Source organism: Arachis stenosperma, chromosome 10 (genome assembly GCF_014773155.1).
Source record: "Arachis stenosperma cultivar V10309 chromosome 10, arast.V10309.gnm1.PFL2, whole genome shotgun sequence".
Lineage (NCBI taxonomy): Eukaryota > Viridiplantae > Streptophyta > Magnoliopsida > Fabales > Fabaceae > Arachis > Arachis stenosperma.
In genome coordinates this window covers 27,999,257-28,015,751 of record NC_080386.1, presented here as the reverse complement: position 1 = coordinate 28,015,751, position 16,495 = coordinate 27,999,257, and the positions used below count along the sequence as shown (strand labels likewise).

The 16,495-nt window shown below is 41.0% G+C and overlaps 1 protein-coding gene and 1 non-coding gene across 2 annotated transcripts; both read left to right on the top strand.

The window, feature by feature from the left end:
• The first annotated feature begins 797 nt into the window (after positions 1-797).
• LOC130958579 (small nucleolar RNA R71) lies at positions 798-905 on the top strand. Its single transcript, XR_009077692.1, has one exon. It is a non-coding gene; the product is annotated as a small nucleolar RNA R71 (small nucleolar RNA).
• A 13,137-nt stretch (positions 906-14,042) lies between these two features.
• LOC130956933 (uncharacterized) lies at positions 14,043-14,480 on the top strand. Its single transcript, XM_057883862.1, has one exon. It carries the CDS (start codon positions 14,043-14,045, stop codon positions 14,478-14,480), a length of 438 nt encoding a protein of 145 aa, XP_057739845.1.
• Positions 14,481-16,495: the final 2,015 nt, after the last annotated feature.

The window sequence follows — 16,495 nt, the reverse complement described above, 5'->3', positions numbered from 1 at the left end:
GTGGCGTCCACTTCCTCTCTTTCCTCTCCAGATTTGGCCATGGTTATGGCTTTGCACTCTCCTTTTGGATTTTCTTCTGTATTGCTTGGGAGAGTACTAGGAGGGAGTTCAGTAACTTTCTTGCTCAGCTGTCCCACTTGTGCCTCCAAATTCCTAATGGAGGACCTTGTTTCAGTCATGAAACTTTGAGTGGTTTTGATTAGATCAGAGACCATGGTTGCTAAGTCAGAGGGGTTCTGCTTAGAATTCTCTGTCTGTTGCTGAGAAGATGATGGAAAAGGCTTGCCATTGCTAAACCTGTTTCTTCCACCATTGTTGTTATTGAAACCTTGTTGAGGTCTCTCTTGATTCTTCCATGAGAAATTTGGGTGATTTCTCCATGAAGAATTATAGGTGTTTCCATAGGGTTCTCCTAGGTAATTCACCTCTTCCATTGAAGGGTTCTCAGGATCATAAGCTTCTTCTTCAGAGGAAGCATCCTTAGTACTGCTTGGTGCATTTTGCATAGACAGACTTTGAGAAATCAAATTGACTTGTTGAGTCAATATCTTGTTCTGAGCCAAAATGGCATTCAGAGCATCAATCTCAAGAACTCCTTTCTTCTGACTTGTCCCATTGTTCACAGGATTTCTTTCAGAAGTGTACATGAATTGGTTATTTGCAACCATTTCAATGAGCTCTTGAGCCTCTGTAGGCGTCTTCTTCAGATGAAGAGATCCTCCAGCAGAGCTATCCAAAGACATCTTGGATAGTTCAGAGAGACCATCATAGAAAATACCTATGATGCTCCATTCAGAAAGCATGTCTGAGGGACACTTTCTGATTAATTGTTTGTATCTTTCCCAAGCTTCATAGAGGGATTCACCATCCTTCTGTCTGAAGGTTTGGACTTCCACTCTAAGCTTTCTCAATTTTTGAGGTGGAAAGAACTTTGCCAAGAAGGCATTGACTAGCTTTTCCCAAGAGTCCAGGCTTTCTTTAGGTTGTGAGTCCAACCATATTCGAGCTCTGTCTCTTACAGCAAAAGGGAATAGCATCAGTCTGTAGACCTCAGGGTCAACCTCATTAGTCTTGACTGTGTCACAGATTTGCAAGAACTCAGCTAAAAACTGATGAGGATCTTCCAATGGAAGTCCATGGAACTTGCAATTCTGTTGCATTAGAGAAACTAATTGAGGCTTAAGCTCAAAGTTGTTTGCTCCAATGGCAGGGATAAAGATGCTTCTCCCATAGAAATCGGGAGTAGGTGCAGTAAAGTCACCCAGCACCTTCCTTGCATTGTTGGCATTGTTGTTGTTTCCGGCTGCCATAGGTTCTTCTTCTTTGAAGAATTCGGTCAGGTCCTCAACAGAGAGTTGTGCCTTAGCTTCTCTTAGCTTTCGCTTCAAGGTCCTTTCAGGTTCAGGGTCAGCTTCAACAAGAATGCCTTTGTCTTTGTTCCTGCTCATATGAAAGAGAAGAGAACAAGAAAATATGGAATCCTCTATGTCACAGTATAGAGATTCCTTGAGGTGTCAGAGGAAAAGAAAAATAGAAGAAGGAGGTATAAGAATTCGAACTTGATTAGATAGAGTTTGAATTGTGCATTAAGAAGGAGTGATACTCCATAAATAGAAGGATGTGAGAAGAAGGGAAGTAATATTCGAAAATTAAGTAAAAGATTTTGAAAACATTTTTGAAAAACACTACTTGATTTTCGAAAATAAGAGTGGGAAAGAAATCAAATGATTTTTGAAAAAGATTTTGAAATTAGAAGTTAAAAAGATTTGATTGAAAACTATTTTGAAAAAGATGTGATTAAAAAGATATGATTGGTTTTAGAAAGATGTGGTTGAGAAGATATGATTTGAAAAATATTTTAAAAAGATTTGATTTTAAAACTAAATGACGTGCCTGACAAGAAAAGATATGATTCAAAAATTAAACCTTTCTCAACAGAAAAGGCAACATACTTGAGATTTTGAATCAAATCATTAATTGTTAGAAAGTATCTTTGAAAAAGGAAAGAAATTGATTTTGAAAACATTTGATTGAAAAGATATGATTTGAAAAAGATTTGATTTTGAAAAACTTTGAAAACTTGAAAAAAATTGATTTGAAAAACAAAATCTTCCCCCTTGTGCCATCCTGGCGTTAAACGCCCAGAATGGTATCCATTCTGGCGTTTAACGCCCAAAATGCTACCTTTTTGGGCGTTAAACGCCCAACCAGGTACCCTGGCTGGCGTTTAAACGCCAGTCTGTCCTTCTTCACTGGGCGTTTTGAACGCCCAGCTTTTCTGTGTAATTCCTCTGCTGCATGTTTTGAATTTTTAGTCCCCTGTACTATTGACTTGAAAATAGAACCAAGATCAAATAAACAAGGCATGCAAGACACCAAACTTAAGATTAGACACTAGACTCAAACAAGAAACATAAAATCTTTTTTTTGTTTTTATGGTTTGTAATTTTTTTGTGCTTTTTCGAAAATTATATGAAAATAGAAAATGAAGGTTTCAGAATTCTCAGTTTGGATTCCAGGAATCATTGCAATGCTAGTCTAAGACTCCGGTCCAGGAATTAGACATGGCTTCACAGCCAGCCAAGCTTTCAAAGAAAGCTTCGGTCCAAAACACTAGACATGGCCAATGGCCAACCAAGCCTTAGCAGATCATTTCTCCAATAGCAAGATTGATGGAGATCAACAAGCTATTGTGATGATCAGTTGAAACCTCGGTCCAATAAGATTAGACATGGCTTCTCAGCCAGCCAGATTTCAGCAGATCATCATGAAACTCTAGAATTCATTCTTAAGAACTCTGAAGAAAAATACCTAATCTAAGCAACAAGATGAACCGTCAGTTGTCCATACACAAGAACAATCCCCGGCAACGGCGCCAAAAACTTGGTGCACGAAATTGTGATCACTACAACTTCGCACAACTAACCAGCAAGTGCATTGGGTCGTCCAAGTAATAAACCTTACGCGAGTAAGGGTCGATCCCACGGAGATTGTTGGTATGAAGCAAGCTATGGTCACCTTGTAAATCTCAGTCAGGCAGACTCAAATGGGTGTAGTGATAAACGAATAAAGCATAAAGATAAAGATAGAGATACTTATGTATATCATTGGTGAGAGCTTCAGATAAGCGTATGAAGATGCCTTCCCTTCCGTCTCTCTGCTTTCCTACAGTCTTCATCCAATCCTTCTTACTCCTTTCCATGGCAAGCTCATGTAGGGTTTCACCGTTGTCAGTGGCTACCTCCCATCCTCTCAGTGAAAACGTCGCCTATGCTCTGTCACAGCATGGGTAATCAGCTGTCGGTTCTCGGTCAGGCCGGAATAAAATCCATCGATTCTTTTGCGTCTGTCACTAACGCCCCGCCTGCTAGGAGTTTGAAGCACGTCACAGTCATTCAATCATTGAATCCTACTCAGAATACCACAGACAAGGTTAGACCTTCCGGATTCTCTTGAATGCCGCCATCAGTTCTCGCCTATACCACGAAGACTCTGATCTCACGGAATGGCTGGCTCGTTTGTCAGGCGAGCACTCGGTTGTCAGGCGATCAACCATGCATCGTGTATCAGGAATCCAAGAGATATTCACTAAGCCTCGTATGCTTGTAGAACAAGAGTGGTTGTCAGTCACTTTGTTCATAAGTGAGAATGATGATGAGTGTCACGGATCATCACATTCATCAAGTTGAAGAACAGGTGATATCTTGGAACAAGAACAAGCGGAATTGAATAGAAGAACAATAGTAATTGCATTAATACTCGAGGTACAGCAGAGCTCCACACCTTAATCTATGGTGTGTAGAAACTCCACCGTTGAAAATACATAAGAACAAGGTCTAGGCATGGCCGAGTGGCCAGCCTCCCAAAGAGGGTTCAATCATAAAAACATGATCAAAAGATAGTAAATACAATAGTAAAAGGTCCTACTTATAGAAACTAGTAGCCTAAGGTGTACAAAGATGAGTAAATGACATAAAAATCCACTTCCGGGCCCACTTGGTGTGTGCTTGGGCTGAGCAATGAAGCATTTTCGTGTAGAGACTCTTCTTGGAGTTAAACGCCAGCTTTTATGCCAGTTTGGGCGTTTAACTCCCATTTAGGTGCCAGTTCCGGCGTTTAACGCTGGAATTTCTGTGGGTGACTTTGAACGCCGGTTTGGGCCATCAAATCTTGGGAAAAGTATGGACTATCATATATTGCTGGAAAGCCCAGGATGTCTACTTTCCAACGCCGTTGAGAGCGCGCCAATTGGGCTTCTGTAGCTCCAGAAAATCCACTTCGAGTGCAGGGAGGTCAGAATCCAACAGCATCTGCAGTCCTTTTGAGTCTCTGGATCAGATTTTTGCTCAGATCCCTCAATTTCAGCCAGAAAATACCTGAAATCACAGAAAAACACGCAAACTCATAGTAAAGTCCAGAAAAGTGAATTTTAACTTAAAACTAATAAAAATATACTAAAAACTAACTAAAAGATACTAAAAACATACTAAAAACAATGCCAAAAAGCGTATAAATTATCCGCTCATCACTAGTCCAATGACCCCGTGTTGTTGGGTCGTCAGATCGGCATCCCTCAGCCCCAGTGCGTCGAACACGTTGCGGAACATGATGTTTGAGTCAGCCCCTGTGTCGACAAGGATCCGTTTGACGAGGCCGGTTCCCACCCTGGCCGTGATGACCATGGGGGGGTTGTCCGGGGCGTCGTCGAACCATTTGTCTTCCGGGCCGAAGGAAATGGACGGAGGCTTCTTAGAATTTCGCGCCGACGAGGAGGAAACCGCTAAGATCTTAGCATCTTTCTTGTGCGCCGATCGGGACTTCGGCGGGGTGTTTTTGGCTGTTACCACGTTTATCACAGTGAGGCCGTGGTCCCTATTTTCTGGCTCTTGTCGCCGCTTTGCTGAACGGGTTTTGGCTTCTTCGTCCTGGTCGCGATAGCGTCTCCTCGGCTCTCTGATGAGATGGGAGAATTCTGCCAGCTTGCCTTCCCTTATCGCTTGTTCCAGTGCATCCTTTAGGTCAAAGCAGTCCTGCGTTTGGTGACCGTAACCCTTGTGATAGTCACAATAGAGGTTCTTGTTTCCTCCCGTACGGTCCTTGAGTGGTCGGGGCTTCGGCAGGATTCCCTTCTCGGCTATTTGTTGATAGACTTCCACGATGGGGAGAGTGAGTGGCGTGTAATTGGCGAATTTCCCGACCCGGGGGAACGCCCTGGGAGCCTTGTTCAGCGCCTCCTCCCTGATTTGTTCTTTCAGCCTTTCCCTGTTACTGGGTTGCCGAGATTGGGGGTAGCCGGACTGCCGTTTATTGGCAGCCACGACTCGGCTGACTTCCTCATCGTTTATGTATTCTTTAGCTACCGTCTGGATCTCGTGCATCGTCCAGACCGGTTTCGTGGTGAGGTGTTTGCGAAAGTTTTCGTTGAGAAGGCCGTTCGTCAGACAAAGACTGGCCACCAAATCGGTTAGGCCGTTGATTTCCAAGCACTCGTCGTTGAACCGGTCCAGGTATTTTCTGGTCGACTCTCCCTGTCTCTGGGTTACCCCCAGAAGGTTTATCGGGTGCTTTGCCTTTGCTATTCGTGTTGTAAACTGGGCAAGGAATGCACGACTGATGTCCGTGAAACCGCGGATGGATCCCTGAGGTAGGCCGTTGAACCATCTGATCGCGGGTCCGGCGAGGGTTATCGGAAAGGCTCGGCACCTCACCTCGTCCCCTACTCCCTCTAGATTCATCCTGGCTTCAAAGGCAGTGAGGTGTTCTAGGGGGTCTTGAGTCCCATCGTACCTCATGTCCGTCGGCTTGTCGAAGTGCTTCGGCAGCCAGACCTCGAGGATGGAATGGTAGAACGGGGTGGCTCCCATTATTACGGGTTGTCGCGTCCCTCTGGACCTCCCGCCTTCGCGGCCTCGCGATGTGCGGCGCGTCTCCTTGCCTCGGGAATAAATTATCGTGTCATTCCGTCTCCTTGGAATCGGGGATTCTTCCCGGGTGCTCTCCGCTTCCGTTCTGGATGCGGAGGTGTGTCGCGGACGGCCTCGGTAAGAGTCTCTTTCCTGGCTTTCGGAGGATGGGGCGTAGCTGGGATCGGTAATTCGTTCGCCACGTTCCTGGTCAGCCAATTGCCGCTCCAAGTTTTGGACGCTGTGACGTAGCTCTTGCATTATTATGGCGCTGTCGCCGCCCGTTCCTCCGAAAGGTCGGGCCCTCGTGTGTTGTTCAGTGTGTTGTCGGGGGGACCTTCGTCGCCCTCTTAGTGAGGCGACAGATGCCGCCCCTTCTGCTCCGGCTCCCTGGCCTTGGTCCCCGGGACCCAGCACAACATCCATTGAGGCGTTCCCCACAGACGGCGCCAATGTTCGGTGTCGGTTGCCGGACAGGTCGGGTAGTTATGAGATCGGGGGAGGATGCCTGGTTTGCGATTGCGCTAAGCCCGGATTTGCCGCGTAGCCGAGCTCCCGTTCTGGAGGGAAAGGAGGAGGGGGGTGCCACCTGCAAAGACACTCCGACGCTCTAGTCAGCTAGTGCGCAGGCAGGGGAAAATGATATGGAAAGGTGACGTACCTCGGGGAAAGAGCCAACCTTCCCTTTATATATATGTCAGTAGTGGGCCCCTCATGGGGACAGGCCCATATTCTCAAGGACGCTGTCCTGCAGCCGTGTGTGAGCCGCACAGGACACGTGTCCGGATCGTTTGAAGGACGCGGAGCCGGGCCGGGTGGAGCTCGGGCCGGGTCGACCCGTCGGGTCCTTGGGCCAGGCCGCAACAAAAGCCATCGTGATAATTGAGTTTTTTGTATAGTGAAATCAAACCAATTACTATATAGTAAAATAAATTTCTATATATTGTAAATATTTTGAAATATTTGATATAAAATTGAGACAAATAAATTTTTGTTTTTGTTGCTTGATCGCTTTGTTTCTAATATATAAATGCAAATTCCTCCTTGATTTAAGAGTAAAGTAGTAGTAAAAGGCCAGAATTCAATTCTATTAAAATTTGTGTTATCCTAAACCATGCACAAATTTTAATTTAAAATAGAATTGAATAATTTATTACTTATTAATAGAATTAGACCTTTTTTCTCATTCCAAAACTTTTCAAACACAATGTTATTAGTTCAAGTTTTATTTATCTAAGGAAAAAGAAACTTCAATCTCTCTCTCTCTCTTTTAAAAGATTTGTTGTGTCTAGAAATATTTCGTTGTTTCTTCTTATTCTTCCCTTTCATAATTTCCTTCTTTATGTGATAAAGAAAAACTTTTTCCACAGTTCAAGGATCACATCCTTTTTTGCTTGGGCATGATCACATGCATAACAAAGAATAGGAATCCTCACAAAGAGAACGGACGCAATTACATTTATTCTCTCTCTATTTTGTGGGTAAATTATTGGTGGTGCTTGACTTTAGTCATTATATATATATTGTAAAGTGTGTTTGTGGGGACAAAATGCACTATCAACATTGGGCGATCCATAAGATAAGTAAAAAAATAAAATAAAAGAGAAAAAAAAATTAAAATGTGCTAGATGTATATTAAAATTAATTAATATGTATTTGTGTATAAATTTATATAGAATTTAATTTATTTTTAATATATATTTTATATTTTACTGTATATTTTATATTGATAATTGATTTTAGTGTATATTTAATATGATTAATATAAAATACTGTAACTATAAAAGATTCTACTACATACTACTGACAATTATATTTAGGTGTAGCTTGTGATATACTTTTTTTTATAGTATTCTTTAATTTATGGGGTCTAATACTAATTAATTTATTATGGATCTGAGTTTTATTTAAAAATTTATTATTGACTAATAAATTATTATATATATAAAGTATAATTTAAATTTTCGATACTTATTTAAACAGGCTAGTATATTAATTATTCTACCAATCCAAATTAATTATTTTAGTAGTAGTATTTGGCGGCCCCGTAATAATTTAGGGTGGTGGGATTGTTATGCTCAAGTGGGGGTGCCTATGTCTCCTCCATTGTTCAAATTATTAGGTATTGGTGTCATTTCTTGTTGTGCTTACCTCTCATTGTTTCTTTCACCTTTCAGTATTCATTTCAATGTCTTGTCACCAGTAAGGGATCAAACTTTATTTGGTAACAAAAACATAATATGAAAATTCTTAAACAAAAAAATTGGCATGAATTATTATTCTTCGGTGAATAAGTGGTATATGCATCACACTTCTTAATTTATCATATCTGTCATTTTTAATATAGGAAGGAAGGGAGATTTGTTATCTTTATACGAGGAATAAATCTCTCATTTTATATGAACTATTGTATTAATATAACTTAGATAAAATTAGAGATAAATATTGTTTTGGTATTTGATGTTTAGGGTCAGAATCAAAACTGTTTCTAACATAATTTTGGATTTAAAGTTGTCATTATTGTTTTATTTTCTATTAAAATCGTTTTTTAATAATTTTTTTAAATGACAAAACTACCCTTTTCAGTTTTTATGTTTCGCGCGAAACACTTCATGTCTTCATTTGTATGTAAACCCTCAACACTAACCACAATATTAAGCATAACGTTTCATAAACCAATGTGATTGATGCCCTAGTCCAAAATCAGAAATGGCAGAAGCTGTTCTTGGAGAGAAGAAAGCAGGCGAGTTCGGGTTGCTTGAAGGAAGGGACTTGAACAGTCAGTGAGGCAGTATTCGCAGGATTGGCGTAGGTAGTTAGTTTTGAGTTAGAAAGTTTAGGTTTTGATTTTTCGTTGATGATTGAATGGAAGCCAAAGGTGTGTGCAGTTAGACTAGGGATTGATATCACTGTGAAATAGGGATGCATGTGTGTGTGTGTGTTTTTTTTTTATTGTTGCAATATGGTAATGTGTTCTGATAGTTATTTACTGATAGGGTATTGGAGAAGACAATGGAATATTTTAAACTAAAAGTCTACCATGAAGGATGGTCTACTTATCAAAATGGGCCATTACAGTACGTGGGAGGAGAAACAACAATTATAGAAGATATTGAATGTGATCGCTGGTCCATATTTGAAGTTTATGCAGAGTTAAAGTAATTTGGTTACGTTGAGGAGAATATATCAGCGTTGTGGTTCAAGGATCCTATATATGAAGACATGGAGAAAAATTTTAAGTTGTTTAAAGTTGATGCAGATTCGATTGCCATGTGTAAAATAGCTGAATTAAGAGATTATGTAGAGTTATTTGTTGTGCACAAGGTGAGGAGGACGATGTATTTCCTACTGCTAGCTATATTGATATTGGTGAGGATCATGGGATGGTTGATAAAAGTGAAGGACAAGAGCTAGTTGTGTATGGTGGAGAACATGGAAAAAAACCAATTCGAACCAGGTGCTAAGGATACTGGGGCAGAGACTAAGGATAGTGATGATGATGATGATAATCACGAAGCTGTGTTTGGTAATTCCAGTGACAGTGATAATCTCGATTTAGAGTATAAACCATATGAAGAGGAGAATGCCAGTATAGATGATTTGCACTTTACCGACAGTGAATATGAGTTTGATCCTGATGTCAATGGGTTTGAGGATGTGAATGTCATGACTGATAGACGTAGGGCTGTGAAGAAGAAGGGTGTGGCAATTGAGAATTTTAAAAATGATGAAGGATCAGACAGTGATGAGTTAGATTTGGACCACAAGGTTAGAGTTAAGGGGTCAGATTCAGACCATGAGAGAATGAGGTATCCAGTTCACAAGGCACAAAAAGACATGAAACAATACAAGTAAAAAGTTGGGATACTATATGCATATAGGGAGGAATTCAAGGATAATGTGACTGCATATGTTGGGCAAACCACAAGGGTAATTACTTTAAGGAAGTGTGATCTGAAGAGGGTAAGGGTAGTTTGTTCTGGTGAGTGTCCTTTTTGGCTGTATGCTGCAAAAATAGGATATGAAGATACTTGGCAGCTTTGCAGTATGAATTTGAATCACACATGTATGGTGGGAATTTTACACTCAAAATGGCTTGGCATGGCATTCAAGAAGAAGGTTGAATCAAATCTCAAGGTGAAGATAAAGAAATTGGTTTCCAAGGCTAAAAAAAAGTGGAACTTGAATGTCACTAAATTAATGGTAACGAGGACTAAGCAAATTGCATTGGACGAAATTTAGGGAACCTTCCGAGAGCAATATAAGAGGATATATGACTATGGACATGAGTTGTTGAAGAAAAATCCAGACTCCTCTATTCGTATATAAGTGCAAAGGTCTCCTGATTTTGATAATAAAGCACAAACATCATCCATGACAAATTATCGCATCTTTCAGAGGATCTACGTGTACTTGGAAACATGCAAGCAAAGCTTCCAGTATTGCAGGTCCTTCATTGGTCTAGATGGATGCTTTTTGAAGACACCTCAGGATGGACAATTGGTCACTGCAATAGGTTGGGATTCGAATGACCAAATGCTGTCAATTGCATATGCGGTTGTAGAGGGCAAGACCAAGAACTCATGGAATTGGTTCTTGAATCATCTTGCATCTGACATTGAGATTGAGAAGATGGAAAGATCCACATTTATGGCTGACCAACAAAAAGTAAGTATACTTCACCACATTTTACTTATGCACATTTACATTATTCATTACAACATATGAAGTATCCCTAACTATATGCTCATTAATATCATCGGTGTAGAGTTTGTTGCCGGCATAAGAAGATGTTATACTAGGGTTACATTTGAAGCAAATGATGCGGAAGTGTGCTAAGGCGACTCACTGGAAAGATTCGAAGAGGTACATGGCCGAATTGAAAACTGTGAATCAGGAAACTTTTCGGTACTTAATTGCTATTCCACCTAGGTATTGGTCTAGATCTAGGTTCACCTTTAATTTTAAAGTAGATACACTGGTTAATATGTTTGAAAATTTTAATTCTGCCATAGTAGATGCTAGAGAGAAGCCTATAGTAAATAAAGTAATAACAACGAGTTTAAACAGAAAACTACGTTAAAAACAGTTTTAATTCTGACCCTAAATATTAGGGACTAAAATAATACTTATTTTATAAAATTACATTAATCGCTGCTTGGATATTGATGAGGTCCTTCATCTGCGAGGAGGATGTCTATCATGCAGATATTCTCGATTCTATCACTTGGCAAGAAAAGAGAGTGAAGAGTAGTAGAGTACCATGTAAAAGCATTTCTATTATTGTACTCAAAATTACAATTGATCCAACCAAAATATTAAATTATTAGATTATTGATTTAATAATTAAATTATTGTTAAGTTGGTTGAATTGTAATTATATAAAATTTTATTATTTTCATAATAAATATCTTTTCAATTTTGATTCTATACTAAATTAATTACTTTTATATTTAAATAATTTATTAATTAGTTTATTACTATTATATAATTCAAGCATTTATTAAAAATAATATTAGTAGATATCTCATAATAAAAAAAACAAAAAATTATCTTGCGATTAATAAATACTTGAATAGTATTTTTTGTTTGGTTTTTAAATTTATAAGTATTTAATAAAATTTAATATTTATATTAATAATTGCATAAAATTAAAAGAATATAATTTATTTGAAAAACAATGAGTACAAAATTAAAACTAAAAAATAAATTAAATAAAAAAAAACAATTTAATATATTCATAAGAAGTAGTGTAACTTCTTGGGACAAAATCAAGGCCTTACAAGTTGAGAGAAAACCTTGGTTCAACAAGTTTAATTATTTTTAACCGGTTTTTTTTTTTTTTTTTGGATCATGATCTTTAACCAGTTTAAATGCAAGTTCAGTCCTAGTCTCAAATCGAATTGGATATCCATTATAATTATTTAGAAAGGAGGGTGCATTTATTAACTTTTGATTGGTCGAGTGATCAGCTCATTTGTTCGGTTAAAAAAAATATTGAGAGTTTAAATTCCGTCTTATACATACAATAATTTATTGACCACTGATAAATTAATTCTTAGTCTATTGACTTGAAAATTACCGTTAACAACAAAAAAATCATTTAATTTATCGAGTCAAAAGTAAACATTTTAAAAAAGTTTAATGCTATCTTTTATAAAAAGCAACTATAAACTAATCAACTACTAAATTAGTCAAAAAATATGTCAAAATTTAAAATTTATATTAAAATAAATTTAATAACACATATTTATATATAAATATATGATAATTGATATTTTATGTATACATGGTATTTTTTTGTCGAATGTAGTATTACATAAATAAATATATAGTCACTGCAAAATACATAAATAAATTTATAAAATAAATAGTTCTTTTATAAATAAAAAATACATTACTATTAGTTATATAAAACGTCAGTGTAAAACATTCATTCCCTTGATGACATCAACCTTGTTGATTATGAATTAATATTAGTTATATGAAAGCAATGATCTCATTTTAATTTCAAGATATGGAATTGAAGCATATCTAGGTCAAGGTCAGATCATAATAAGAGAAAAGAAAAGCATATCAAATATCTGGGGTGGAAATTAATAGTGGTGTCATATCTCATTCACCCTTTTATGCGACAAGCATGTTGTGCAGTGGTGCTTGAAGAGTGAGAGAGTGAGATTAATCAATTAGGGAAGTGAGTGATATTGAATATATTCTCAGTGAATTTTATGGTATTTATAATTTAGGGTTTAATTTTTGTCTAACTTATTTTTTATTATAAATTTTAAATATTTAATACTTATTTATTTTTTATTTTTAAAATTAAATATTAATTTTTAATTTTTTTAATAAGTTAGACAAATACTTTTAAACATCATAATAATCATCTATATTCTGATGGATCATTTTTAACATGCTACTTTATAGTGCAATTTACAATAATCAACTCCGTCTCATTTAGCATTAATATTATGATTCAAGCAAAGACAAGTTTAAAAAAATTTGACACTAAAAACAAAATATATAATATAATAATGTTACGGCCCTGCCCAGCTGGCACAACAGCCGACCCGGCCCACAAACAACCCAATCTATGCGATCAGGTTGGCGCACACAACCTGTCTGGTTTTGCGATTCGGACACGCGCCCCTGCTGTCAGCTGCATGACAGCTGTAGGGAAGGAAGCTTCCTTGAAGGAGGCCTCCCCCTGCGGGTCCCGTCCTACTGACAGGGTATATAAAGGGAGGGTCCTACCCCTCCCCCAAGGTACGTCACCGTATCCCCTACTCTCATACCACCTGCACATTTTCTGACTTGAGCGTCGGAGTATCCTTGCAGGTGGCATCCCCCTCACATCACGAAGAGCTCGTGACGTCGGCTACCTCCGTAACTTGCTCCACAGACCCAGACCAAGGTTGATTCCCACCTTCCTACCCAGGAGACACCTCCGACTAATCCGGAATCCGAGCAACTGAATATTTGCGCCGTCTGTGGGAAAGCCTGAATGAACTTTCTAGTGGGTCCTGGAGAACCAGGTGACAGAGTCGAATGCAGGGGGCAAACAGCTCCCCGTACCGGCAGGGCAGCCTCTGTAACTTCCTCCCGCGAGCGCACGAGATCCCCTCTACGATAACCCGAGTCATCCTCGCACTCCCAGGAGAGACGCCCTTTTAGGGGAACACGCAGTGACAATGCCAGAATAATGCAGGAACTGCGACACAGGGTGCAGAACCTGGAACACGAGCTTGCGACTCGGGGGCATCGTCAACCAACTCCCGAACAAAATTGCTCTCAATCCCCCTAGAGGAGGGGGAGAAGTCCCCGAAGAAGTCGCTCCGGACGCGCACCGAGCCCCCGTTCAGAATCGGATAATCTTCAATGGAAAACAGGGAGGCGCCAAGAAGGCGGCGAGATCCTCTGATTTACACCCGACCCACAAGGAGACAAGCCACAGAGGAGAACCGAGAGGATGACAGAGAAAGACCGAAAAGAACACGACATCTCGTAATTATGGGGGCAACCCCCTTCCATCATTCTATCCTCGAGGTCCAGCTACCGAAGAACTTCGATAAGCCAACAGACATGAGGTATGATTGGACCTAAGACCCACAAGAACATCCAACGACATTCGAGGCCAGGATGAATCTAGAAAGGGTAGGCGACAAAGTGAGGTGTCGCGCTTTCCCGGTCACCTTGGCAGGGCCTGCAATTCGGTGGTTTAACAGCCTCCCACAATGTTCTGTGGTCACGTTTTTAGACATCACCCGCGCCTTCCTGGCCCAGTTTACTACCCGCATTGCAAAGGAAAAACACACGATCAACCTCCTCGGGGTGACGCAAAGAGCCGGAGAACCGACCAGGAAATACCTGGACAGGTTCAATGACGAGTGCTTGGAGATCGACGGCCTAACCAACTCAGTGGCCAGTTTATGTTTGACGAATGGGTTGCTGAATGAGGATTTTAGGAAGCACCTTACCACCAAGCCCGTGTGGACGATGCAAGAAATCCAAAATATGGCCAGGGAGTATATCAATGATGAAGAAGTCAGTCAGGTTGTGGCAGCCAACAAGCGGTAACCCGCCTGCAACCAACCTCGACAGCACGGTAGCGGGGAAAGGCCGAAGGAGCACTCCAAGGACGGAGTTCCGAGCAAGACCTTCAAGCCGTTTCCCCGGGTAGGGAAGTTTACTAACTATACCCCCTTATAGCCCCAATTATTGAATTCTATCAGCAGATCACCGACAAAGGCATTCTGTCGAAGCCTAGACAACTCAAGGACAGGACGGGAGGGAACAAAAACCTCTACTTCGATTACCACAAGGGCTATGGACACAAAATCCAGGATTGTTTTGACCTGAAAGATGCACTGGAGTAGGCGATCCGGCAAGGAAAGTTGGCAGAGTTCTCCCACCTCATATGGGAGCCCAGGAGACGAGATCGTGACCGATCTGGAGACGACAAGAGCCGCACGGTGAGGCAACGGCAAGAGCCCGAGGACCTTGAGCACGGCCTCACCGTAGTGAACGTCGTGGTCAGAGAGAAGCGGATCCTAGGTCGAAATCGGCAAGCAAGAAAGACGCCAAAGTCCTGGCCGTGACGTCGTCCAGTCCTGCGCCCCCCTCCAAGAGGATACCGTCAATATCATTCGGGCCGGAGGACCAATGGTTTGACGACTTGGCAGAGAACCCTCCGATGATAATCATAGCTAGAGTTGGAACCAGCCTAGTAAAGCGAATTCTGGTAGACACAGAGACCAATTCGAATATCATGTTCCGCAACGTGTTCGATGCTTTGGGCTTCCGGGATACCGACTTGAAGACCCACCAGCACGACGTGGTCGGATTGGGAGATCACTTTATCAAACCTGATGGGATAATTTCCCTACCAGTATCCATAGGACAAGGACAAGAGAAAATGTCAGTAATGGCAGAGTTCGTGGTTTTGAGAGACTCCACGGCCTACAAACTCATCCTGGGAAGAAAGACTATCAATGATTTTGGAGTAGTAATCAGTACAAAGCTATTGATGATGAGGTTTGTCACTGATGATGGGTCGGTTAGATCTATCAAGGAAGATTTGGAAACGGCAGTCGCGTGCGACAACCCCAGCCTCTCCCTGAGAAATAAGTCCAAAGAGGCGTCGAGAGTTTTCCTCACCGACCTGGATGCCAGGGTTGACGACAAACCCAGGCTGGAACCTGAAGATGATCTAGAGAAGTTCAGGGTCCGCGATTTGGAGGAAAAGTTCACCTTCGTGAACAGAAACCTCCCCCATAACTTGAAAGAACCTCTAATGGAAATGATAAGAGCTAACGGCGACCTGTTTGCTTGGACGCCGGCCGACATGCCAAGGATAGACCCCCAGTTCATGTCACACCACCTAGCCGTGAGGACGAAGGCCAAGCCGGTGGCTCAAAGAAGAAGGAAAATGTCCCAAGAAAGGGCGGGGGAAGTGGCCAGGCAAACGGCCAATCTACTAGAAGCGGGCTTCATCTGGGAACTCGATTACTCGACTTGGCTATCGAATGTAGTTCTAGTTAGAAAGCACAGTGGGAAATGGAGAATGTACGTAGATCATTCCGATCTTAACAAGGCATGTCCCAAGAATTCCTTCCCTCTCCCCAACATAGATGCCCTTGTTGATGCGGCGGCAGGATACCGGTATCTGAGCTTCATGGATGCTTATTCTGGTTACAACCAAATACCGATGCACCGGCCAGACGAAGAGAAAATAACGTTTATAACACCGGGGGGAACATACTGCTACAAGGCGATGCCGTTTGAGCTAAAAAACGCAGGGACTACGTACCAAAGGCTGATGAACAAGATATTCAGCGATCTTATCGGTAAGACGGTGGAAGTGTATGTGGACGATATTCTGGTAAAGACCACCCAGGCTGAGGACCTCATCGGGGACCTAGAGAACGTGTTCGCCTCTCTTCAGCGATATGGCATGAGGCTTAATCTGCTCAAGTGCGCCTTCACCATGGAAGCTGGGAAATTTTTGGGGTTTATGATAACCCAAAGAGGAGTAGAGGCCAACCTGAAAAAGTGTGAAAAAGCACTACTGCAAATGAAGAGCTCAGGATGTA